Below are 27,865 nucleotides of genomic sequence, written 5' to 3'. Positions count from 1 at the left end.
CTAAATGCTCCTGCATGGAGCAGCCATTGGAAATCTAAATGCATGCCGCCTTTGAGCGAATCTGTAGCTAAATGAGTTCTAAAGGCAGTTTGCACAGGGAATAGAGCAGGAGGGAGGAGACATTTCTGGAAGTCTGAGCACAGAGGGGGGCCGGATGCCTGGGGTCTTGTGTCACAGCATCCAAACTGCAGCCCCTCTGCTCCCGACAAAGCGGGCCTGCCTGCCAACCCTTATCAAATTCGGCAAAGGCACAGGTCTGTGGACTTGGGCTACATTTCTTGGATTTGGGATTCCAAGTATCCCCAGGAAAGGGGGAAGACATTTTCAAATAAATTGGATTAGAATGTCAGCATTTTCTCCTGATTTAAGAAGTCACAATCATGTCACTACCCCAGCAGCCTTGGTCCCAGTCTCCCAAAAACCCTAAGGGAAAGCAAGACCCCCACGGCACTGAGCGCTGCCCTCATAGTGACATAGGAGAAGCTGGAAGAAGGCATTATTAATACCCTTGTTTTGTCATCTCCTGGAGTATGTTCAGCGTATGGCCATTAGTTATGTGTACCTGGAATGTTCTAGAAGCCGAGTGAACTACTCAGGGTCTGCCCCAAACCAGGACAGTTTTTCATCAGTTTTTACATCTGTGGGAATCCTAATTACTACTACACTACAGTGGCAATGAAATACAAGTTCTTTTGTTTGCCCACTGAGGTAAACAATTCTTGGTGATCACTCAGGAGCCCACGGTGGTTTATCTTCCACTTCAAAAGAGCAGAAACTGGGATTTAATTCCTCACAAGAAAATCCGAAATCAAAAATCTCCCTGCTGACAATTCCTCAAGAATTCTGATTTGCAAAGTGGTCCTGTATTATAATGATAAATTTGTATTTTCACCCAGTTTTCAAGGGAAAAGGGCTTTTGGACCAGGGCGACACTGTTTTTAACTGATTATAAAGAAAAGAGAATCCAAAATAATGCAATTGAAAATAGTCTGCAGAACTGCGGAGGAACTACTTTTTCTCTGTTTTTAAACATCAGGTTATATTCTACATTCACGTGCTTTTAAAGGTTATATTCTAGGACTGTTGCTCAAAAGCCTCTTGCTAAAAAGTAGGTTGGGCCAGAAGTAAAACAGAAAAGTTGCAGGTGGTCCTTGGTTTTAGTGACAATTTTGGAAGGAATTTGAGCACTGTGACACACTTGATGGAGAAGAAGGGCATATGCGGAGCCGACTGGGCTCAAGCGGGGGGTAAACGGATGAGGCAAAACCTGATCAATAAAATAAAGAGAAAGGGGAAAGCTCACCCCATCATGCTTCCTGCTGGAAGGAAGGGGGTCGTCACTAGCATGGACCCTACAGAGGGACCCCTGACAATAGAGTGGGCACATCTGTGGATGGGGGGCCCTGACCCTGTAGTCATTGGTGATTCTCTGGGTGGGGGTGGCTGTCTGCTGGGGATACCGCTCACTCCTGGGCCCAGGCTCATGGAGCACCCTCCCATCATCATTTTCCTCACCAGCTGTGGGCAGACCAGAAAAGGGGTCGTCAGCAATGATCCTGAGCATCTCTCTGCCCAAAAAGAACGATAACCCTTCATGGATGTAATCAGCTGGCTTTGGCAGGCCGCTGAGGCAGTTCTGAGCTGGGTCTGCCTGCGCCCGACCCCTTCAGGCTCTCTGGACTGCAGACTCGAAGAGTAATGACTGCCCTGCTCCAGCTGCCCAGTGTGTGGGCAGCCCAGGGGTGCACTGGGTGGCTGCGGGCGACAGGCCTCTCTTCTTTGGGGGAAGGACACCCCAACTGCAGGTCTGCAAAGCTAGGCCCATTCTGCTTTGCCTGGAGACACCCAGCGGAAAGGTGGCTTGGGCAAACAAAACAGACATGTATAAGTTCCTTCCTCTCCTGCAGCCGAAGGAACCAAAGGAGACGCCACTCAGCAAAGGGCAAAGGTCCCAGCGAGAGAAGTTTCACTGTAAGGGAAGGGAGCCCCCAGACAGGTCCTCGGGCCACAACACCACATAATGGTGTTCCAGGCAGGGATGGAGACAAATCTCTTGCTGTTTAAGCAACAAGCCAACGCCAAGCTGGTGCTCTCTGACACTGAGCATTTGATATTTCCTGTATCGGGAAGACAGTTAAAAAATCCCAGTATTTACTAAATGACCAGGTTTACAAACAAATGACTGAAGGTCAATCCGATTTTTAAAAGTCTTCCCAAGCTCCAGAAACTCTTTTCAACAGAGAAAGCATCTCCTGGGCAAAATGAACTTCTCATCAACCAGATTTAGTAGATTAAACTTAATGAGTCTTTAAATATCAGAACAATTTAATTAATTCTGTACAGGAGGCCTAGGCACTAAATGCATCACATGGTCATATCAAATGCCACGTTTAAAAACATCTACGTGAACGAGTAACATCACGGCATTAATCAGGCCCTAGCACACGGAAACGCCAAAAAGAAAGATAAAAAAGGGCAGTGATTGAATTCTTCTGTAAGTGGGTAGTAGTTAAAAAAAAAAAAGTGTCTGTGCTTTCATTCAAAAGTCTAGTATTTACCTACCAAGAGAAAAAACCATTTGCCACATTATTTGTGTTCCTAACGGAACCCCCTCGCCCCCCGCACCACACAGGATGAGCCACAGAAATACAAGCAAACCCACAGCCCTACACACCGCTTTTTTCTTGATTTTAGCAGCCTTTTGCATCCTCTGAGCAGCATGTAAGAGAAAAGAAAAACAGATGGGTGCAAAGAGAAGGAAGGTGCGGCGCAGTTATTTCAATCTCGTGGTCGACACCCCCGGACTCAGACCTCGTGCCCAGGGGACAGGCGGGCGGCCACCACCTCAGCGAGCACACACGCTGATCAAGAGAAGCCCACATACGTCCCTGGAGCACTGGAAATTAGTGACAACCACCCAGGTCTATGGGGGCATCACTGAGGACGAGCGAGATGCAATCTGCCGGCAAAAGAGCGCCAGGCTCTAGGGCAGAGGAGCAGGCCTGGGGTCTGGGGTGGGAGAGCCAGGGGCCTCCACTAAGCAGTACCGGCAGGCAGGGCTGCGTGCTGGTCTTAGTTGCTTCCCTTCTCCTGACTACCATGGTGGGCTCCTGCCCAGCGTCCCTCTCCCTTTGTCAAATGGGGTCCGTGTACAGTTGAGGACAAGGGAGGGGGCGCACATCGTTTCTCACCCTGCAAAGGCTGGCAGGACCTGCAGAGCCTGTATTGCGCAGAGGGGCACCCCTCCCTCCTGACCCCATTAGCTTTGCTGACTTCGCCTCATGCTCCAGCCTGGCTGCACCCATTGTTCAAAACCAGGCGATCCAACGTGCACCTAGAGCTGCAAGTACGCCAGTGTTTTTCTTGAGGTCATGAATTTAAATAAAACATATGATTTCTTTTTCTCCCCTTCTGCAAGCACTCTGAACAGCGCTAAAGACACACATACTGTTGAACTGGGATTTGGGGTTTCATGCAAACGTTTCACGACTGGCATGCTTCGGAACCATCCTCTTTACAAAGTCGTGTTTCTGGGTGGCCCAGTGGCGGTTCCTCATTAAGGAGCTGGCTGCTTCTGTGCTGAGCCCAGCACTCTCCCATCCACGGCCAAAGTCTCCCTCCGCCTTGCCGGATGCCTCAGGCACTCCCACCCTCCACGCTGAGGGCTGTGGGGTCAGAGCTGGACACAGACCGCGAGTGCCGTGTCCCCTGCCGTACTCCAATGCCCCCCCAAGTGAACGGGGTGCTCCTCAGCCCACCTACCTTGACCCGGCTGACGGCCTCCTGCGCCTGCATCATTCTGATGTTTTTGGAAGGGTTCCGTTCTGAGAGCAGCTGGGTGGACCCCAGGTAGTTGGCAGCAAAGATGATCCCATCGATGAGGTCTTCTGGTTCACAGGGCCCTGGAACTGAAGGGGGCACAGTTAGAGTCTTCCTAGAGGACAAAGGGCCTGCATGCCTCTCCCAGCACAAGGAACATGGCCGGGAGGACGGGGACCAAGGAGAGGGGCTGAACCATCGCCCACCTGTCTGCAGCCAGCAGGGTGAGGTCGGCCTACTTCCTTCATTACTCCACAGTGCACCATGGAAGTAACTGCACAAAATCAACAGCTAGACCAGAAAACTCTGTAGAAACGGTGTCAGGAGGACAACTCCGGGATCCCAGGCAGCTGTCACTCAAGGTCCCCCCGCCCCTCCAAGGTGCTGCAATCCCAGAAGACGCCCTTTCCCAAACAAGGCTGCACCACCACGCACCATGCATGGCCGCACCCCGGAGCCCTCTGGAACTCAGGACAACAATGGGAAACTGCCCATTTAGCCTCCAATTCTTCTCGGGCATTCTCCTCTGCTTCTGCGGTGCAGGGCTCCTGCCTGCCTGTTTGGCTCCTCCCATCCAACACACTTCGGGTCCATGCTGGGTAATGTGGTCGTTGTTCCACCTGCTGCCTCTAGACCAGTGATGCCAACAGAACTCTCTGCCACGGTTTGGAATGTTCTATCTTTGCACTGTCTAATATGGAACCACTAGCCACAGTGGCTTTTGAGCACTTGAACTATGGCTAGTGCAACTGAAGAACAGAATTTTAAAATTTTATGTAATTAATTTATTACAAATAGCCACATGTGGCTACTGGCTCCTGTACAGAATGGGCAGCTCTAGGTAGAAGCCAGCAAACCTTTTCTGTAAGGGGTTGGATGGAAAATATCTTAGGCTGTGTGGTCTCTGTGCCAGCAGTCACGTCTGCATTTGTAGCACAAAAGCAGGCACAGACAATATGTAAATGAGCGGGCATGGCTGTGCTCTGGTAAAACTTCACACACACAATTGGGTGGCCGGGAGGATTTGGCCCCAGGTCCACAGTCTGTCAATCTTTAGGCCACCACCAGCCTTCCTCTCAGGCCCTCACCACTTTCTTCTTCAGTTCACTGTCTTCTTCCCCCTCACTGCTGACCTCCCAGCTAGACCCCCTCTTTCTTGGGGACCTTGGCCCTGGCTCTCAGGCTCCCCCTCCCCATTTCACCCTGGAAGACAACAGCCTTCAACTAGACCCTGTGAACTGCAATGGACTGAATTTGTGTGTCCCCAAATTCATATGTTGAAATCCTACCGCCAACATGATGGTATAAGCAGGTGGGTCCTTTGGGAGGTGATTAGGTCATGAGGGTGGAGCCCTCAGGAATGGGATTAGTGCCTTAGAAAAGGGACCCCAGAGAGCAACCTTGCCCTCTTTCTGCTGTGTTGAGAACACAGAGAGACCATCTGCAACTCGGAAGAGGGCCCAGGCCCTCACCAGAACCCGACCATGCTGGCTGGCAGCCTAATCTCAGACTTCCAGCCTCCAGAACTGTGAGAAATAAATGTCTGTTGTTTATAAGCCACCCAGCCTGTGGTGCTTCCTTACAGCAGCCCAGACGAAGACATGGATCTACTACCCACAGACTATGCTCCACGTGGCCACGGGAGGGTCCTTCTGGACGAGAAACCTGATCATTTTTTCTCTCCTGCTCTAAACCTCTTGGAGCCTTCTACTGCTCTTAGGATGGAGGCAGAAGTCCCTGAGCCTCAAGACTCATGTTCCCCTCGGGAGGTACGTGAGTGTAGGGAGTGGGGAAAGTCTTACTGGCCTCTGTCATCACAACCACAGCAGACCCCCAGAGACGGGGTCCAGCTCCTGCTCGCGTCCCCACCCCAGGCTGCTCAGGCACTGTGGGCTCAGTGAGTGGCCGTGGTGAGCAGCTGTCACCCTGAGAAGTGAACGTGCAGCTTCCCTGCCAGCAGGCCGACGGTGGACTCAGGGCAAGTTTCCTAAACTACTCTCCTGAACTTGAGTTCTCCTTAAACCACAGGAGAGAATGACACACGGAGCTGAGATGCTGGGAGGGATCCTGTGTGTTATGTGTTCACTTGAACAAACCTCAGCTCTGTGAACTTTAAGTTAAATCTCCAAAACTGGTCACAGTGTGTGTCCAGCAGTCTAAAACTGTCAGCCCGAAGATCCATCCCGGACTCACACATCACCTACACATGAGGAAACCACAGACACAGAAAAGCCACTAGTCTCCTTCACACGGGCACTTTATAACAAGTCACACAATTTCACAAAGTGCTTTAGAACAAGGTGAAGTATTCTGAAGTTTAAAAGAGACCTAATATTAGCAATAATGGGCCCTGGCAGGTCCCAACCTAGGAACCCCCAGGTCAGCTCCCTTCCTGGTGGCTCAGTTCTAGGGGTGCCCCTCCCATCATGGCGCCACTGCACTGGGGGACCCCTCCCTTTCTCCCCACTGACCCTGACAGCCTCCCCCAGCAGCCCCTAGAGGATACATCCGCTCCTCCTGCACGCTCAGCTGGCTTCCTCCAGTGATCTCTGATAACACTCGTGGAAGCCTCTACCAGACCCTCAGGAAACCAAGCCCAAGGCCCCACCTCCCAGCCTCCAAGTGCCCCCAGCCCTGTTTGCAGAAGCCACTGATGCCGCTGGGCCCCTGCGGCCCTCCCCCACAGATGGACACTCCGGTGGCTCCCACAGCTGACTGGCAGAGACTTCACACATCTGAAGCCCCAGAGCCCTCACCCAGCCCCACCTCTGTCATCCATGTCTGGAGGAAAGAAGTATCTCCCACTACAGAACCAAGTAGGGGGGTCTCTTCTAGAGTCTTGGGTCCTGTGGGGGAGATGTGGGAAAGTGGGGCCGCTTTCCTTCAGTGACCATGTCAGGTCTGGGCCTAGAAGGAGAGAGCTGCCCCTCAGCATGGCCTCCCACCACCTCCGGGTCTATGGGAAAGCTCCACCCACACTGCCGACATCAACATCGACACTGCTGGATGTGGAGGAGGCCTGCCTGGGAGAGCAGCGGTGGGAGTGGTGCTCAAAGTGCTCTGCAGCCTTGGGGGGTGGGGTGCAAGGGTGGTGGCGGGGTTAGGGGCCAGGGCCCACTGGAGGGCCTCAGGGGCACCCTAAGTTTGTGCAGGTCTGTAAGCTCACCCTTTTGGTGTTTAAAAAGGCAACCCAAGGAAAGCCAAGGACCCCTGGTGAATGTCAGATCACGGGTTTCTCATCCTGTTGTTACTGTCATCTTCCCCAAAGGTCAGGGCAAGCCTCTCTCCTCTCTGTTGTGGGATGGTGCCTTCTCATCCACCCCCGTCTTAGCCACAATCCTCCACAACCACCTACTCTGGCCTCCAAGTCGGCGCTGGCTCTGGCGGGAGAGAATAACCCCACCACAGGTACCCAGGTGGCAGGACCGCAGTCCCACAGGACTCTCAGAAAGCCCCTCCCAGCCCCGTGCACCTCACCAAAAGTCCATCACAGGTCAGCGAGCCCCGTCCCCGCCACATGCACACAAACATGTATGCACAAGCACACACATGCACGTACACACGTGCGTATTGGCACAGTCTCTCACGCAGGGGCAGCAGTTGTGGCTCTGGTCCTACAGGGCCACACCTTATAACTGGGCCTGTGCACCTACTGAAGGCTCATGATGAAACGCCTGACAGGGAGCCAGGCCTATGGATACAATGTGGCACTTTCTGGGGACAGAACAGAAGTAATGATTTCCGCGGGTAGGTACTTTAAATTATCAAAGTCACAAAGCACCCGTATTACCACAAGCCCAAACACAGACTAGAGAGAGAGATCAGTTTTGAAGACTGGGTTTCTCAGAGAACCTCCTAAGACAAGAAGAGGAGAGAGGCCCCACTTCTGATCCTGCGACTACCCAGCCCCCTGACCCGGGGACCCACTCGCCCTGGCACCCAGGACGCAGCCAGGCAGGGGCAAGCCAGGCCCAGAGCAGGGCTCAGCAAATCATGTTATTGTCATGAGTACTGAAGGGAGCACTGGGTGGGCTGGGCAATAGGACTCACCCCACCTCCCAATTCTGCAGCAGAAGGAAGGCACCCGCCCTCCCTTCCCGCTGGTCAACGTTGGGGGCCAGGCTGTGTCCTGGGGGCTGGGACAGTAAGGGAACCCAAGGCAAGGAGGTGCCCTCTCTCAGGACACCTATAGTCCTGTGAACAAAGCAAACTCAGACGCAAAGTATTTTCAGAGGGTGAGAACTAGTGCAGGAAGCAAACGTGGGGCAGAGTGACAGTGACGCCGTCTGGACTGATGACAGGAAAGGCTGCTCTCAGAGCAACAGGTGAACAGAGACTCTCACGACAGGAAGGGGGACACTTGACAAGGACGGTGTTCTACTACAGTGACACCCTCTCAGGTCTCAGACATCTAAAGGGAGGTGGGGAACTCTCTGGGGTCACAGGGGCCCAACCTGGGGATCCGAGGCCCAGGCTGAGTCTGACTCTTCCATCAACCCTGCCATAAGGTTTCGTGCCCTCGGGAGAGTCACTCAATATATATATATTTATATATATATATATTTTTGCCTCAATTTCCTCACCAGCAAAATGAGGGGAAAATTCTTGATTTCTATCTCCACAGGGCTTTTGTAAGATAAGATTAATAGTATGGGGTTTATAAATGCTAAAAGCATATAAAATGCAAGGCATTAACTGATGAATTCTTAGTTTGTATTTGCATCTAGCTCAGAAGACGAGTCATAGCATGTGGATAAGGCAGGGCCTGGGCGCCAGATGAGGAAGCAGCAGCGACGACAGCAGGCGGTGTCCAAGGGCAGTCCATGCACTCACTCGGCCTCATGGGCAGGCTGCATGAGAGGGCGCTGAGGCTGCGGGGGCAGAGGGACGCCACAGTCATGCTGATATTAAGTGACAGATCAGGGACCAGGCCCAAAGTTGGTCACATCCCAGATGCCAGCCTCCACCGTCATCAACACCTGGAACCTCCTGGCTGCAGGTACAAAGTGGTTCAAACGTACCCGATGGGGCAGTGGGAGGGGGCAGGTCATTTAAAACACCTGAAGCTGAAGCCATTTGAGGAGGGAGGGAGGGAAGGACAGAGGAAGACCCAGAGCGGCCCCAGCTGTGCTCAGAATCACGTGCAGAGCCCGAGGGGCCTGCAGAGTCCCCGACCCCACGAGATTCCCCTTCAATGACCCCAGAGTGGGGTCCGGGAATCTGTGCTTCACGTATGCACTAGGTCACACTCACATGCCGCCAGTCCGGGAACACCTGACCTCCAGCAGACAAGAACTCTCCCTCCACCGTCACCTCAGGAGCAAAGCCTCTGAGAGACACAGGCCAGCACCTGTTTTCTCAGGCAGGGGCTGGCTCCTCACAAAGCCCCAGCTGACCCCTGCGGGGCTCCACACCGTGGTCAAGTCAGGCTGCTCCTTCCATCTCAGGTGCCTTGGTCCTTGCTCTGGAGATGACAAACCTTCTCCCACCTGGGCAGGGCTGGGGGCACCAAGGGGAGGGTGGGGATGGTGGTGGTGACGGCTGCGGGGGTTGGGGGACACATGGGGTAGGATGTCCGTCCATCAACTGTCTGTACTGTGGGTGCACCGGGGCCTGTCACCAGCTACAGGAAGGCAGACGCCACTCCCAACAGAGAGAATGGCACCCTCTACTCACAGAGTGGCACCCTCTACCCCGCCCCTCAGGGCTAGTGACTAAAGTAGGCTGTTTTCACTATCTCACACCAGCTTGCCCTTGGGCCTCGTTCTGTCTAGTGAGCGTGCTTCTGAGGGTCCTCATTCACGGATGGTCACCTCACAGCGAGGCCTGAGTCACTCGCCCTCCATGCAGTGACCATTATTGACCAGCAGATGGCGTCACTTTGTTAAGCAGGAAAGTTGCGGGGCGGGGGTGGCTCTCAGCAGCCCTGGGGTAACCCACACCCTCAGCCAGTGCCCAGGGCCTGGTCCATGGCAAGTGTCCTCATGTCCTGCCTGTCAGGTGGTGGTTGCATGGCACCCCATGGGCTCCCATCCCTGGGGTGGCGGAGAGGTCTTCCCTTCTGAATGGACTCCCACCTTCCAACGGAGGCCACTGTCTTTGAACCCTCCCCTTGCCAGCTCCTCAGGATGACCTTGGTCAGTGACCAGACCTTTCTGAGGTTCACATTCCTGTTTCAATCCATGTCCCTGAGGAGATTTATTAAAGGCTGGCCCCATCTCCCACACAGAGAGCCCCACGAAATCTGGGGTCCATCTGAGGGCACAGACTCCTGTGTGTGAAGAGTGCCCCATCCCAGGCAGTGGGGTCCACCACCCGCACCTGTGGATGCCAGCTCCCTGGGAAGAGGCCAATGAAGGATTCAGGTCTTTGTTACACAGATGCCCGCCTCTGCCAGGGGGTTCCTGTCATTCTTGCTTTGCTCTTTTTCAAACAGGAAGCAATACCTGCCTGGTGACTCCAGCGTCCTGCTCCTGCCTGCCTGTCAGACCCACTCCCACTGGCACACAGACCAGGGAAGGAAGAAGCAGAGAAGAGTGGCCAATGGCGGGGGTGGGGGTGGGGCGGGGGGAGTGAGTTCAGCTTCACAGATACAGCTCTCAACTCCAACCACGAAACGCAGAACCAAAAATCAAACAGCTTCATTCCAACACTAAAACAGTTGGTCCTACACATTTGAATATGAATTGTTCTTATTTGGCTCAACTCTTGAACTAACTCTAAGCTGAGACCACCAGAGGGAGACAGAACAACAAAAGAATAAAGACAGAGGTTTAAAGGAGAGGCTGTCTCCCCAGAGAGTGTTTCTCCTTTTCATTTTCTTTTTATGACATATATTATGCTTACACAAGTGTCCGTGGAATGTGTCGGCACAGCTTGGACAGGAAGAATGAGGCACTCCAGCGTCCTCCCTGCTGGAGGCGGGAAGCCTCGGTTTGAAACACCCATTGGAGAGCCCAACGCCTGCTGAGCTCTCTGAACAGACAAGGGGTGGGAGGGCCCACAGAGCCAGGCCTTGGAGGCCCCGTCCCTGCCACTTTCAGGGAAAATTATCCTGAAGGTGGGTGGTGGACAGAGGCTTCCAACCAGTGGCCCAGCCCCAGGTGGCCTCATTAACCCGTGCCTGCTTCTCCCTCGGGTCTCAGAGGGGCGGCCGGGTAGAGCAGGAGCACTGGGTGGATGGGAGTGTGGGTGTGCCTCTGCAAGGCAGCGGAGTGAGGCACCCCCGAGACACCAGACTTCTGTGTAACAGGGTGTAGTTCCACTTGCTCCTCAACAACCCCACGAAGCAGACTTCAGTGTCCTCATTTTACAAGTAAGGACAGTCCACGTGGGCTCAAATGACTTTGACTGAGATCATCATCACCTATTCAGGCACTAAGCATGTTTGAGCTCTCACGTAAGGAGCTGTGCTATGACAGAAAATACGGAGCTCACAGGCTGACGTCAGTTCCACAGTTACAAAACAAATGCATCAGGATGGCCCATGGTGAATGCCATGAAGGAAGGACACAGTGCCGGGGAAGGAGCAATGGGGGAGCCTGCCCTCGGGAGGAATCTGGGAGTGGCTGCCCTTTGAGCTGAGGTCTGAAGGATGAAAAGGAAACACCAAGCCATAAAGGGAAAGGAAGAGAGAGCTTTCCAGGGTGAGGCAAGAGCAGGTGCAAAGGCCCTGGGGTGGGAGGGAGTAGAGCACCTTAGAAGAGCTACAAAATGTGCCAACTGCCTGGGTGTGGAGCATAGGCCAGCAATTGGAACAAGTCAAGGCTTCAGAGAAAGTGCCAGCCAGATGTGAGGACACTGGGGCCACACCAAGGACCGTTGCTACAGGGCATTGGTCAGGGAAGTCACCTGACCACTCTGCCTTTAGAAACTGACTCTGGCTACAGAGAGGCAAACAGCAGAGAAGAAGAAGAGAGAGCAGCTGGGAAGCTACTGCAGCTGTCCCAGCAAGAGAGCAATGATAACGGTGGGGACCAAGGTGATGATGGGGATGAAGAGACAGCCGCAGCCTGGATTCATTCTGGAGGTTCAATCAACAGGACTGGACGGTGGACTGGAACACGAGGTGAGGGTGAGAAGCTCTGGAAAGCAGGTTGCAGGACTAGATGGACACAGCTGCCGCTCACTGAGGAAGGGACCCTGGGAGAGGCGTGGGCCTGGGGGTAGGGATTCTGGGCAAGTTCAGTTGCAGGAGCCTGGGAGTCTTCCACAAGAAGCTCAGGGGTCAGCTGGACTCAGGAGTCCTAGTGAACTGCGTGTTGTGTTCAGCGAAGCTGCAGACATGGGCGAAACATCAATGGAGAGAGCACGATCTGGGGGGAGGGCGCAAGACCCAGCTCTGCCGAGCTCTGACACTCTATGCCCAGGCAGTGGAAGGTGACTCGGCAACAAGGAGAAGAGGGCAGACACAGAGAGGATGGAAGGAGGCCAGGAAAAGAGGGCCTTCGAAAGGGAGGCGCACCCAGCTGTGCCCATGCTGGCGGGAGGATAAAGGAGCCCTGGTGTTCTTTGGGCACAGTGACAAGGAAACCAGCAGTGACCTTGGAGAGCTACTTTGGAGGAGACTTGGGCAGGAGCCAGCGAGCAGGTTGAGGAGTGTTGGGGAGGGTGGAGAATGAGGCAGCCATTCCCTAATTCTGGTTAAGAAGAAGAGGGAGGCGGAGTAGCAGCTGTGGACAGACGCAGGACAGGAGAGGCATGCTTAGAAGCCAGCGGAGGAGAGAGTGGAAGATCCAGGAGAGAAAAGACATCAGACTGGGTGAGGTTCCAAAGTGCAGAGGGGGACTTGTCCTCAACTGGGAGGAGGGGCCACAGCCCTGATGGGACAGGACAAGGAGGAGAGGCCAGGAGCAGGCAGAGGAGCGGTGAGGCCACACACAAGGCAAGCTGCCCACATCAGCGCAAGAGCTAGCCCCAAGAAGACAGGTCTGGAATGGGTAGAGGAGGCAGGAGGGAACGTCAGAGTCGTGAAACTGGGCCTCAGGTCAGACCTTCTACCCACAACCCTGGGGCGTGGTCTCCGGGCCCTGGAAGAGCTCTGCCTGCCCCAAATGCCTCCCCTACCGCACCAGCCTGTCCCAGAGCCAGACACCCCAACACTGCCATGAGCTGTGCCTCCAAAGAGCCACTGTTAAAGGTGACCCTTGATATAAAAGAGAAGATGTTGTCTGAAAAACCAGACCCATGGGACATTCACCAGGGAGAGGCCACGCCTGAGTCTGCAGGACAGGCTGGGTAGTCACTGAAGGAAAGGATTGAGAGTCCCACAGTGTGGCACTTCAGACACCCAATGAGCAAGATAAAGTCACTGCTGCAGGGAAGAAGAGAGGTGACAACAGGAGTCAAGGGAGGAAGGTCAAAGCCAAGCTCAACAGGGTGCATAGATCTGCTCAAGACAGATCCTAGGCATAAGCTTGTACTTGGGAGAATCACTTCCCAGAAAAAGAAGAATGAATACAAAAACTGGCAAAAACAGGAAAAGGCATATGCCTGAGGCTGCTCACTGCAGTACTGTTGGTAACAGCAAAAAACTGGAAACCACTCAGATGTTCCTGCACAGGGACACCCAGCCGCATAGCGGGTGTCTCCTGAACAGCCTACAGTGTACCTCCAAACACTTCCCTGCATACGCGGAACTCTGGCATAATCTCCAGGATTTAGTATTACGTGAAAAAAGCAAAATGGAGAAAAAGGGTCCAACTCATTACCATTTAAGCTTACAGTAAAAATATGTAAAATGTTAAAAATGGTTATCTACAGTGGGGAAAAAAGGATTGGGGGGAGAGGTAATAGGGAAAGAAACTAGATATCTTTGCAGATACCCTGCTTTGTATATTTGACTTCTGAACCATGTATTTTATATAATTATAAAGCAAAATTAAACAAAAACACAAATTCCTAAGAATTAAAAGAAAAATGAATTTATCCAGTTATGACATAATCACAAAGAGAAGAACTAGTCCGAGTGATTTTAAACCACAGTAATTTGATGGTACATCCCTCGTGGGCTATACTCTAAAGACAAAAGTCAACGTAAATAAATCCTGAACTGTATCTAGTCATATGTCCCTGGCGATGCTTGTCCTGTTATTCTGAGACTACTGTATGATTAGTGCAAAAGACAAATGTGGAATTATGTTCGTGTCCTTGAGAAGGGGGATTTGGGGCATACGAAAAAGAAGGTACAAATGTCAAAACCCTATAGTCCTGATGAAGTATCAGCATGAATCATGGTGCATTTTATCTTAAAAGTATACAGTATACTAGATATCTATATGTGTGCAAAACAACTTATCCCAAAACTTAGAGGCTTAAAACGACAAACATTTACTTTCTCAGTTTCTATAGGTTGGGAATGCAGGAGCGGCTCAGCTGGGTGCCTCTAGCTCAGGTCTCTCACAAGGCTGCAGTCATGGTGGCGATCGGAGCTGCAGCCTTCTTAAGGCCTGAATAGGAGAGGAACCACTTTCAAGTTCACTTATGAGGAACATCAGTTGGTCATCAGTCCTGTGCCATATGAGCGTCTTGACAGGGCCACTCACAACATGGCACCTTACTTCTCTCACAGCAAGCAAGAGAGAGCAAGAAAGAAGCCATAGCCTTTTTGTAACCTAACCTTGGAAGTGACACACCATCCCTTCTGATATATTCTATTCATTAGAAGCAAGTCAATAAGCCCAACCTACTCTGAAGGGAAGGGGATCACCCAAGGCCATGAACACCAAGAGGTGGGGCTCATTGGGGGCCATCTCCCTACCACTTATATATATTTCCTACCCCTCTGGCCAAATCAGTAGCAATGACCACCACAGTGCCCAGATTATGGTCTCGAAATATGATTTCCCAGGGATCCTTGAAGAAATAACTTGTTCTAGTCCTGAAGCAAGAAATGTTTAAGATGAGCCTGGAATACCTAGTCATACCAGAAAGCAAGGAAGCTATCAGACAACTGGGGTCATACTGACAGGACTCAGGAACCAACCTAAAGAAGCTCCCACTGACCAAAGATGAGAAAACCTAAGCATCAATAAGGATGACATATACAATACACCGAAATACAGCAACTATGTTTCAACTCAAGAGTTCCTGATGGTAGTATATAAAACATCATTTGTTGGGACCAGCTGGTGGCATAGCAGTTAAGTGCGCATGCTCCGCTGAGGCAGCCCAGGGTTTGCAGGTTTGGATCCTGGGCGTGTACCGATGCACCGCCTGTCAAAGTATGCGGTGGCGGCATCCCATGTAAAGTAGATGAAGATGGGCATGGATGTTAGCCCAGGGCTAATCTTCCTCACCAAAAAGAGGAGGATTGGCATTGGATGTTAGCTCAGGGCTAATCTTCCTCACAAAAAAACCCAAAAAGCAAAAAACCATCATTGGTTATCTCTAGAGGTTGTTAGGGGAACTCATTAATTTTAAAATTTTTAAATAAAGAGAAGGAATCAAGTATTTAACCTGCTTTTCCTATACAAACTGTACTCAAGGTAACCAAATTCTTAATGAGGGAAAAATTCTCTGCATAGATTAACTCCGGCTAATCAATGAAGAAGGAATTAGAATACCACCATTTTGCAACCTCTAATCAATTAACGAATAGACAAAGACCATTAATGCCTGCTAATATTACAAAAAGAGAGACAACCAGACAGCATGTGGCTCCTGATGGAAGAACACAATACCTATGAAGATTTTTTTTTGCCTGAAACAACCAAACTAAATCTGATCAAGCCTCTATATCTAAACACCCACCATTTTACAGGACTCAGAGGGCAGAGGAACATGTTAAACAACACCATGAGGATGAAACCTGCAAAATCCAGACTGTAGTGAACTCTACAGGCAAACAATGCAGATTCTTCCACAACATTAACAAACAAATTCTGAGAGAGATGGATGGAAAAACTATAAAATAAGAGACATAAGGGAAATCAGGAACTATATCACCCAATCTCAACGCATGGCCCTTATCTGGATCCCCATTCAGATAAGCACACTGTGAACTGGAGAAATGCAAACCCTGACTGGGGACTTCATGATATAAAGACACGACGGTTAATTTTAGTTGTGATAATAGCATTGCAATTACTTCTGAAAATGGAGTTCCTCTCTTTTAGAGATACATAGTTGAAACATTTAAAGAGGATATGTGAGGTCTGAGATTTGCTTTAGAATAATCTGGGAGAGGGTAGGGGTGTAGAGGAAGTAACACTGGCCATGAGTGGGTAGACACTGAAGCTAGTGGTGGGCACGTGGAGTTCACTGTAGTACCTCTGTACTTCTGCGTACATTTGGAATTTCTTATGATAAAATAATTAAACAGATGGATCGTTTAAAAAGGTGTTATTTTAAATAAGTCACTAAGCTATAACATTGCTCCTTGTATTCTTTTGTTGTTAGTGCTGTCAAGTCAGTTCTGACTCCTAGCAACCCTGTGGACAGCAGGGCAGAACCCTGCCCGGTCATTTTGCACCATCCTCTCATCTTACAGTGTTATATCAGACAATGCTCTGCTGCTATTCACAGAGTTTTCACGGCCAATTTTTTCGGAAGTGGGTGGGCAGATCCTTCTTCGTAGTCTGTCTCGCTCTGGAAGTTCCACTGAAACCTGTCCACCATGGGTGACTCTGCTGGTATTTCAAATACCAGTGGCACAGCTTTCAGCATCACAGCAACACGCAGCCACCACAGTATGACAACTGACACGGTGGTGTGGTTCCCTGGAAATAAACTCGGGCCGTGGTGGTGAGAGCGCCGGATCTTAACCTCTAGACCACTAGGGCTGGCTTCCTTGTATTCTACCCAATCCAATTAGACAAGAGGAAAAAGTAAGAAAAAACAAGAAAGGAAGCAGCAAAAATCATTCTTATTTGCAGATGGTATGACTATGCCAAGAAAAACCTGAGAAAACAACTAAAAATCTATTCAAAAAAATAAGAGAATTCATTAAGGCAGTGGTTTCAAATTTAATATACAAAAAAAATCAATAGCTTTTTTTGTAACTATAAATAGCAACAAGTTAGAAAAAATAATGAAACAAAAACAATAAAAGGGACAAAGCATCAAGGAATAAACTAACAATGCGTGTATTCGATTTTTATGAGTAAAATTTTATTGATAAATAAGCTTGAATAAATGGAAAGATAAATCATTTTTTGGCTGGGAAGATTACTGTAAAGCTGACATTTTTCTGCTAAATAGATAAATTTAATGCATGCCAAATAAAAATACCAATAGGAATTTTTATTGTATCTCTAGATAAGCTGATTCTAAAGTTTCTATGGAAAATAAATATGGAAGAGGATCCAGGGAAGTTCTGAACAGGAATGACGGTGACAAGGGCAGGAACTAGACCCCTAGGGAATAAAATGCCCAGTAAATCCCCAGGAAATGAACCCACCTGGTTCTGAACCTGAACCAACAAACCAGTGTAACAGATCCAGAAACATACCTAGAAGTAATGGCAATTTAGTTATGATAAAGGCAGCACTTCAAATCAGGGACGAAAACATTCACTGGATAGTTTGGGCACAACTGGTTAGCTATTTGGAATAAAATGCTTAAAATATAACTCTTTTTCTATCCGCATACCAAAATGAATTCTAGATAAATCAAATATTTAAATAATTTAAAATAAAAGCATAGGGCCAGCCCCAGCAGGCTAATGGTTAAGTTTGGCACACTCTGCTTGGCAGCCTGGGTTCGGTTCTCAGGTACAGACCTCCACCACTCATCTGTCAGTGGCCATGCTGTGGTGGCGGCTCACATACAAAAAGAGGAAGATTGACAGCAGATGTTAGCTCAGGGTGAGTCTTCCTCAGCAAAAAAAATAAATAAATAAAAAATAAAATAAATCATAAAAGTTCTAGAAGAAAATTATTAAAAAATAATCTCAAGAGCATGAAGGTCATATTAATCTCAAAAACTCAGTAACCTCAAAAGAGAAAGATGAACACATCTGAGTACATAAAATGTTCAGCAAAGTAAAAAATGCACAAAAAAGTCAAAAGATGACAGTAATCTGCGGAAAACTTTTACAATATAAACCAAAGGGCTAATTTCCTTTATATGTAAAGAACAGTACAAATCAATAAGAAAACCCAAAAATCCAACAGAGGAATGGGCAGCTTATAAACATATGAAAATGGTGTTTGGCCTCACTTCTGATGGAAGATATGCACGTGAAACCGACAAGACACCACTCTTCACCCGGCAGCCTGGGGCTAAGACCAAATGGTTGGACAGCACACAGCGGTGATAAACCAGCACTCACACAGAACCAAGGGCAGTGCAACCCATCCACCTGTGGGAAAAGCAATCTGGCAATCTCTATCCAAGTCAGCCTGCTGCTGGCCAGTCACTCTGCTCTATCTAGAAACTGCTTCTGTAAAAGAACTCACATCTGAACACACAGACATATCCATGAGGCTGCTCTACCAAGAAATGAAAAAGCAAAGTGCAGACCCATACGGCCAATGCAATATCTATTTTAAGAAAAAAGGTCTATATATCACCTTGTATATGTCCAGGAAATTACTGGAAGGATTCACAAGAAACTTAACAGTGGCTTACCCTGCAGAGAGGGATTAGGACTTCTCACACGGGCTTTGGCTGTTAGACTAGGAGAACAAAGCATGAGGAACAGAATACGATCTATCAGCATTTGTTATTTTGTACTGAAGCTGCCACTGTTGGTCTCCATTGCACGGAACCAGCACCAACCTTTTAGATTTAATAAGCACATTTCTGGTTTTATAGAAAAGCTAGACTTTTACATATACTCGTTCAGAGATGGGCGACCATCTGGCCCATGTGGACTCACGCTGCTGCCAGCTTTCACGCCCTGCAAGATGGGACATCCTGGGGATGCTCACCATTCCTCACCACTCTAGCATTCCTCACCACTCTAGGATTCCTCACCACTCTAGGATTCCTCCCCACAGCGGAGGCGGTGAGTCCTCTGTGCAATGGGCCCTTCCACAAGGTTTACTCTGCAGTGTGAACCTTCCCAGTCTGAGAGGGTCCAAGAGGGTCAATAGAGCCCCGAGCTTTTTCCCACAGACTGTCATTGGGAGCTCTTCCCTCGGATGCTTCTGATGAGAGACAGCTGTGACTCTGAGAGGGGCCGGTACTTGAACACCTGGAAGGTTCCCCTTCAGTCGACTCCCTGGAACCTGAACAGTGTGTCTTCTCTATGTGGAGGCTTCTTCTCCCCTGCTGCATGCTAAGGATTGCTCAGGCAGTACAGCATGGGTGCTATGAGCTCAGACTCCAGCCTGGGTTCCAACATGGTTCTGCCACTTTCCACCTGGTGACCTTGAGCAAATGACTCACGCTCTCTGAGCCTCAGTTTATTCACCTGTAACAGCACCTACCTCTTAGGGTTGTTAGGAGGATTACTGAGTTAGTATATTTAAGACATTAGACCCATGGCTTGCTCAAGGTAAGCACCTGATAAGGACGACCTGGCCTTGTTATCAGTCGTGGTGGTGTGTGAAGGTGTGTTAGGGAGGCAGGAAACCGCCTCGGCTAAAAGCTCATGCTGCAAAGTACCCAGACATGGGTCCAAGTGCCAGCTCTGCCCGTCAGCAGCCATGCGACCTTGGATGAGTTACCTGAACCTCAATTTTCCTGACCTATAAAATGGGGAGAAGTACATGCCCCTCCTGCCGTGTCTGACCAGGTGACCTGAAGCAGATACACAGCGCACAGCACAGGGACTGGCACACACAAGAACCCAATAAATGTGAAGACGATCTGACTTTAATTGTTACTATTATTTTTCATTGTTATTAACAACTATTGTATGTGAAATAAGGCCGGAGCTGGGACTGAAGGCCACCCCTCATTAAGACTCCCGAACAGGGGCCGGCCCCGTGGCTTAGCGGTTAAGTGCGCACGCTCCGCTACGGGCGGCCCGGGTTCGGATCCCGGGCGCACACCGACGCACTGCTTCTCCAGCCATGCTGAGGCGGCGTCCCACGTACAGCAACTAGAAGGATGTGCAACTATGACATACAACTATCTACTGGGGCTTTGGGGGCAAAAAAAGGAGGAGGATTGGCAATGGATGTTAGCTCAGAGCCAGTCTTCCTCAGCAAAAAAGAGGAGGATTAGCACGGATGTTAGCTCAGGGCTGGTTTTCCTCACAAAAAAAAAAAAAAAAGGCTCCCGAAAGGTTTCCAGCAAGTGCGATTTCTCAGACCTGGACATGGTGGAAGGCCTGCTCCTCCATCACAGTCATACTGGGTCTTATCAGTTCTTCAGACCTTCAATCACAGGACTGAACAAGCCCTGGGGGCTCCTCTGCACCTGAAATGCTCCCCAGTAGATGGGGTATAGCAGACTCAATCCCCATTTCCAGACCTTCTCCCCTGCCTTCCTGGAAAGCCAACTACTGGATGCTACAGCCGACACTGAAGTTCAGGATGCCAGCCATGTGGCACAGCTCTAGCTGATGCGAGATAGGGAGAAGTCTGTCGAGGAGGTCTTCAAGGTCTTTTAAAGTTTAACTAAACATTCTGACTCACGAGGTCTCCTTAGTTCAACTAGATACGGGCGGTTTCCTCAGAGGGAATAAGGCAAGAATCATAGTTTGCTGGCTGGATTCTTCTGTGAGAGTCCACACAGAAGTCTGTGCAGCATCCACACAGCATCCAGGAGCTAGCCTCTATTGCGAGGGTACGAAACACCCATCAAGGAGGGTGTGTGGATCCTGGTTTAAGAGCTTCATGTTCCCAGAAGCCAATATCTCTGACAATCACTCCACGGGTATGGCTTCCAGGATCCCCTCAAGTGACGTGTCCAGTTACAAGAGTGCCCTCCATGGGAAGCCCAAAGCTCTGGCTCCCTGCAAGGATTATAGTTCTCACATCTAGACGCAGTCTATGATCTTCACTATCTTGTGTGGACATCTGCCCTCTTCTCTCTTCCTGCCAGAACGGGAAGTGGTGTCTGGAGCTATACAGACACTGTGTGGCGATGAGGTAACACGCCTGAGAAGGCCAAGAGGACGAGAAACGCTGATCATGACATCATGAAGCCACTGCACCAGCAGCCACTCTCCTCTAGACTTCTTTATCCAAGACACACACTTCCCTATTTGTACGAGCTCATGGTAGGTGGTATGGTATTACTTACATCAAAATGCATTCCTAAATGATAAAGTGTCTAATTTGGGGATAGTTTTCCCACATTCATTACATTCTAGGGTTTTTCATCATTAGGATTATCTCTGCCTGTTGCTGAGTAAGATTCTTGGTCCATAAAGGCTTTGTTGAATATGAATTCTCTAATATTAAGGGAGCTAGCCCTGGTGGTCTAGTGGTTAAGATCCAGAGCTCTCACCACTGCGGAACCACACCACTTGTCTGTCAGTTGTCATTCTGTGGCAGCTGCGTGTTGCTGCGATGCTGAAAGCTGTTACCAGTATTTCAAATACCAGCAGGGTCATCCTTGGTGGACAGGTTTCAGCAGAGCTTCCAGATCCAGACAGACTAAGAAAAAGGCCACCCACTTCTGAAAAAATTGGCCATGAGAACCCTATCAATAGCAGCAAAGCATTATCTGATATAGCGCTGGAAGATGAGAGGACGGCGCAAAAAGACCAGACAGGGCTCTGCTCTGCTGCACACAGGAGTTGCTAGGAGTTAAAATTGACTCAAGGGCACTAACAACAATATTAAGGCATGTGCTTTTGCTTGAAGGTGTCTATATTTTCATAACAATCAAAGGGCTTCTGTCCAATAGGAAACTCTAAATTAAGGCTGTCCACACTGGTGTGAGCTGGTCACAAGCAGCTTTAGCCAGTCCGAATTGGTTTGAGGCCCCCAACATCGTTTTGATTTGATTTGGAACAGTCTGAGCTGGTACAGAGAAGTGAGTCTTCCAGAATGCTAGCAGCTGGAGGGACTGCTCAGGGCACCCAGGCATTAACACTGCCTCCCGATCCCTCTCCACCCGTCTCCCCCGCAGGTATGAGGCTGACTCAAGGGCCAGAGGAGGCTAATGTCCAAATCGCTTCCCTAGACAGTTTGAGGGAGTTCTGTCCAAATGAGGCTGTGAAATGTTGACAAGTGAGCTTCTTGGATCCACAGGAGCCTACCTCACTGGAACAGTGTGACAGGCGCAGCCCCATCCTGGCATTCTGACCTCCAAGGAAAATGGTCCTGGATGTGCTGCATCTTCCCCTATTTACGAGATGCTGAGTCTCATAAATCAGGAACCTACTCAAACCCTACAGTGAGGGGATGCAGTGGGGGTGCTCTCTTCCTGCCAATTGTTAGGTCCTGAAAAATCACAACTATCATCATAATCTGTTGTGACCTGATGAAAACCAGTTTGATCCAGTTTTAATTAGCTAAAACTTGCCTAAAACCACAGCTAAACTGCTGGGTAAAATCCATTTGAGCCTATTTGAATTGGTCAAAATGGAGTCAAATCTATTTGAATTATATAATATTGGTTCTGACAGTTCAAAAGTGGATTTTATCCAGTTTGAGCAATAGAGAGCCAAAATAATGCTGAAACAGTCAAAACTGGGTTGAGCCAGTGAACTCACTGTTAACCAGTTTGAATGGGGTTAGCCTGGTTCAAACTACTCCTTTGAAGGCGAATTTGGGGGCTTCAGCTTCCCAGGCTGGTGGCGTAGCAGTTAAGTGCTCATGCTCTGCTGCGGCAGCCCAGGGTTCGTGGGTTCGGATCCCGGGCGCGGACAAACACACCACTTGTCAAGCCATGCTGTGGTGGCATCCCATATAAAGTAGAGGAAGATGGGCACAGATGTAAGCCCAGGGCCAATCTTCCTCAGCAAAGAGGAAGACTGGCAACGGAGTTAGCTCAGGACTAATCTTCCTCACATACACACACACAAAAAATCAGGGTAGGAAAGGTTTAACGTCTTTTATTTCTGAAGATTAATTTACCTTGCTTCCATAAATATTCATATAAATTAATTACTAGCTTATTGAAAGAATTAATAAAATTTACATGGTGTATTATAACATACACCCTTCTGCAAAGAGAAAGATCCTACCTAAGAGGCTCTTCACTGTGTTGTTGGAGGACCTCCTACAGGAGCCCCCTGAGGTTACCAGATGCACATAGACAATGCAAAGTTTGCTCCACCAACAGCCAAGCAGGCATGCTCCCCACACCAAAAAGAGATACAGAACAGAGCAATCAGGGTTTTTTTACTGAATGTTGAATTGCAATATTAACCCCCTCAAAAAAGACAAGAGAGTGAAGGAAAATGAAGATTCTAAAAAGAGAATAACAGCCTGAATTTGGATGCAATTATATCCATGCTAATCAAAAGTTTTAGATCATAATTAGCTGCTTATACAGACATATTTCAGTCTATTAATTCAATCACCAGTGTCATGTGTGAGGCTGTTACTGAGGGTGTAATTAGATGGGATGGTCTACTGTTCCCTAATCAATTCCCCCCCCACCCCGGCCCTGAGATAGGCTTATACAGCATCAAATAATCAAATGCCCAAGCACCTCGCCTCGTTACAGCACCGTCTTCACCTTGAAGGTGTGCTTTCTAAACACACTTTGCAGGAGGAAATCAAAAGTAAAAGAACCCTTTGCTTTGACATAAAAATGCAACTGCCCCCTGAGAGATAAAATTCAAAGTCACTTACCAGCCACAAAACTTGGAAACGATGCCACCTTCTTTGTCTGTTAGGAAATATGAAAAAATAAAACAATAGTTGTAAGCAGACAGCCCACAAGATCTAGGCTAAAATGAGTACCATAATGTGAAAAGTTCAACCCCATGATTGACTGGCGTTCCCATGAAGTCAGCTCAATGCAGCAATCCAGTCTCATTCAGGCACCATGATGTTTGGGAGGGGCACCTGTAGTCAATTCCCAAGGGAAAACTTGAGACACAAAAGCCCATCATTTAAAACCCAGGGACCCTCATATTAGCACGTCACTGCTAGAGGGAGCCTAGAGACCATACAACCCAGTGTTTCTCCAACGGTGGGCATGAGAATTCCCAGGGTACGTCTTTAAAAGCAAGATAAAGGAGACTGGACACCACTCCATGGATAGCCATAACTTTATTTCATCAAAGTTAGAGAATCTCATCCAGACTATGTTATCCAGAAAAGAGAAATAACTTGCTTATGGCCTCAATTTAATAACCTGCATCATGGCAATGTTAATTTATATGGGATTGTTTTTTAAAACCATGGTGTTGGTTTAGTACAGTGATTCTAAACCAGGACTTCTGTCCCCAAGGAGACACTTGGCAATGTCTGCAGACATTTTTGGTTGTCACAACTGGGGTAAGGGGGTTGCTGCTGGCATCTAGTGGGTAGAGGCCAGGGATGCTTCCAAACATCGAACAATGCAAAGGACAGCCCTTCACAATAAAGAATTAACTGGCTCCAAATGTCAGTGGTGCCACTGTTGAGAAACCCTAGTTTTGAACATGCTTGTCAGATAATGGGGTAGAATGAGTTTCTGTCAAATCAGGAGAGCACCAGTGACCCCCCACGCACCAAGAGCCACACATGAACACACCATGGTGTGGGGCTAAGTCAGCAGAGAAGGGTCTTTCCTGCCTCCTCCAGGACCAGCGGCCCTCATCTCCTCCTCCTACAGGGATACCCAACTTTGCTTGACCAGACTTCCTCCCCACCAGGCACTGGGTGGGAAGAGAACATCATGGAGAGGGTGAGCAAACCACAACAGGGTGGGCAGCTCCAACATTAGGACTCTGGGTCAACAACTCTCATCCTTGGAAAAAATTACCTCCGGGGTGTTGTTATTGTCAACGGGTCCATTGAGATCAGAGCGCTGCTGCTTCCTCGGCTGTTCCAAACCATTGCAAACCTGGAAACCAGAAAGTCAAAGATAAAGACGGTGTTTTCATATGTTAGAAAAATAAACCAAGATAAAAAACTGGAGATACAATACGACATAATTTTGTAAAACACATGTGTATGCAGGTATGTATGTGTATATACAAATGTGTGTGTGTGTGTATGTGTGTGTGCATATACATGGAATATGTGTGCATACAGATATAATTCAATTAAACTTTTCTGCAATTAACGTGTACTTTTTATACTTCTAAAAGTTATTTGAATCATATTTTCTAATTTTATTACTTATTACTTTTTAATTGTGGTAAAACACATATAACATAAAATCTGCCATCTTAACCATTTTTACGTGTATAGTTCAATGGCATTAAGTACATTCACAGTGTCATGCAACCATCCCACCATCCATCTCCAGAACATATTTCATCTCGCAAAACTAAAACTTCGTATGCATTAAACAGTAACCCTCTATTCTCTCCTCCTCCTAGCCCCTGGCAACCACCATTCTACTTTCTATCTTTATCAATTTAACTACTCTAGGTATGTCATATAAGTGGAATCATTCAGGATTTGTGTATTTGTGTGTGTGTGTGTGTGTGTGTGTGTGTGTGTGTGTGTGTGAGAGAGAGACTGGCTTATTTCATTTAGCATAGTGCCCTCAAGGTTCATCCATGCTGAAGCATGTATAAAAATTTCCTTGCTTTTTACAGCTGAATAATATTCCATTGTATGTATAGACCACATTTTGTTTATCCATTCATTTGTCAATGGACACTTGGGTTCCTTCCTCCTTTTGGCTATTGTCAATCATGCTGCTATGAACATGGGTGTACAAATATCTCTTAGAGACTCTGCTTTCAATTCTTTGGGTATATAACCAGAAGTAGAATTGCTGGATCATATGATAATTTTATTTTTAATTTTTTGAGGAACCATTATATTCTGTTCCACAGCAGCTGCACCATTTTACATTCCCACCAACGGTGTCCGAAGATTAAAATCATATTTATTAAATACATAAATTCTTAGTTGAGAATAAACACAAATCAGTTAGTCTACTATTAGAAAAAATAAAATGCCCCAAAGACACATCATAAGTCTTCTCTTAAAGAAGACATGAAACCAAAATTCTTTCACTCCACTTAACAAAATTTAAAGTTTAGGTATATTTTCTCTATTTATTGCCTTGTAACATCCAGAAGAGAGAAGCCAGATCCACAGCACTGAAATCACTGTCCAAATCCCAAAGGGGGTTCTGGTAAACCAGCATGTTAAGTCAAATTCCAGAACCTTCTGGAAGTAAGTTATCCAGCAGTAACAATACAATGATGATGTCAACAATATTGATAAATTACATTTATAAATAAATAAGTTGATATTTATATTATAAAAATAAATATATATTAATTTATAGTATGTTTCCTTTTTTATAAATAAATGTTATATTATTTTACAACACCCTTTCCTGTACAGGATGGCTATTCCCACTCCTGCTTTACAGCTGAGAGGACTGAGGTTCCAGGCATTGGCGCTAACAGCCGGGTTCCCACAGGCGTCGGTGGCATGGCAAGGTGTTGCTGCCAGTCCTCTTCCCTGTCCTGGACTGTCACTCAGTCTCTCTGGGGGGATTAGAGAAAAATTAGCAGACCTGGGCCCACCCTCCTGGCACTGAGGGGAACAGGAGTGCCACGCACCAAGCAGAACATGGACTCCTAGCTGTATCCCCTCTGTGACTACAAACACCACTGGGTTTCAGAGGCCACGGGGCTGAAAGGGGATGGCTCAGATGGGGGGTGGAAAAGTGGGGCTGGGCTTTAAGGATGGGGAAGATTTGTAGACAGAGGAAGAAAGGAAGGCATTGCCACTCCTGAGAGAAGTCAGAGCTTAAGCTACAGAAAGAAATGAGGCCTTCCTGGAGTGGAGGGAGTACAGGGCCGCAGCCGGAGCCTAGGTGGGTCAGATGTCTGGTTGGTCCCCGCTTCCTTTGCTGGAAGCCAAGGACTATCCCACTCTGAGCCCCGTGAGCTCTCAGACCATGCAGGGGGGCCCTGATCTCACCCTACTGTCCTCCTATGTCTCAGGGTGGGGCTCTGGAGATCTAGCTTGTCTAGGACTGCTGGCTTTCTCCTCCATCCTTTGCAGCCTTCCTTCCCAGGAGCTGAACCCATCCTTCCCCAGACGAGAGGGCTCTGATCCACCTGGGGGCTACACCCAAGAGGACCCCAAGCTGACCAAGCACAGCTGACAGTGCCCCTTCCTGCAGGGCTGAGACTGGCCTGGGGACCATTCCTATATGGGTCCCACTCCTACATGGATCCCACTGGAGCCTGATCTGTTCCCAAACTCCTAGCTAAGTCCTCCCTCTGCCCCACTGGCTCTGCACGTCCCGCTATGGCCGAGGTACCTCATGCAAAATCTCCCAAAGGGTGCAACATGGGATCTCACCTCAAATGCTATTTCCATCTGCCCCACATAAAACTCTAATTCGGGACATCCTCCCAGACAATACAGACCTTGGCTATTTCAAGGTCCACTCAGAGTACATCAATCTAACCTGGTGAACTTCCCTCGGCTGAGTTCACAGACTTCATTTCCTGAAGGCCTGCACTGCCTTACTAGGAGCTGGACGGGCACTAGCAATCTCCAAAAACCCCAAAGAAGCAAACCAACCAACCAACAAATGAAAACGGGTCAACCACACCTGCCATAGACTGACGGTGTGTGTCCCTCCCAAAATTCATATGTTGAAACTTAATCCCCAAGGTGATGGTAAGAGGAGATGGGGCCTTTGGCATGTAATCAGGATTAGATGAGGTCCTAACAGTGGAGCCCTCATGAATGGGATTACCCCCCTCATAAAAGAGACCCCAGAGAGCTCCCTCCCCCCTTCTGCCACGTGAGGACATGGAGAAAAGATGGCCATCTAGGAACCAGGAACCAGGAACTGGATCTACCAGCGCCTTGATCTTGGGCTTCTAGCCTGCAGAACTGTGAGAAATAAATTTCTGTTGTTTATAAGTCTATGGTATTTTTGTTATAGCAGCCCGAATGGACAAAGATAACACCTCTTCTACGAATGTTACAGCTTGGGGTGGAATTTAATTTTTCTGGCAGAGAGAGGACCATAGATACTGGGCAACAGACTCTCACCAGGGCGCCAGATATACCATGGGAAAAGGCAGCGCCAGGCCTGCTGCTCGCCTTGT

The 27,865-nt window shown here is 48.6% G+C and overlaps 1 protein-coding gene across 6 annotated transcripts in view; it reads right to left on the bottom strand.

Moving 5' to 3' along the window:
* APBA2 (amyloid beta precursor protein binding family A member 2) overlaps nucleotides 1–27,865 on the bottom strand; it is a 230,190-nt gene that overhangs the window by 24,170 nt on the left and 178,155 nt on the right. For all 6 annotated transcript variants that reach the window (XM_058542280.1, XM_058542279.1, XM_058542281.1 and 3 more), the window contains 3 exons: nucleotides 24,586–24,666; nucleotides 23,466–23,502; nucleotides 3,763–3,908 (listed from right to left, as the gene is read on the bottom strand). In XM_058542280.1, coding sequence (XP_058398263.1) covers nucleotides 3,763–3,908; nucleotides 23,466–23,502; nucleotides 24,586–24,666 — 264 coding nt within the window. The remainder of the gene's footprint in view (nucleotides 1–3,762; nucleotides 3,909–23,465; nucleotides 23,503–24,585; nucleotides 24,667–27,865) is intronic.

This window comes from Diceros bicornis, chromosome 5, assembly GCF_020826845.1.
Source record: "Diceros bicornis minor isolate mBicDic1 chromosome 5, mDicBic1.mat.cur, whole genome shotgun sequence".
Classification (NCBI taxonomy): domain Eukaryota; kingdom Metazoa; phylum Chordata; class Mammalia; order Perissodactyla; family Rhinocerotidae; genus Diceros; species Diceros bicornis.
The sequence above is the reverse complement of the archived record's forward strand: the minus strand, read 5'-3'. Positions and strand labels throughout refer to the sequence as shown.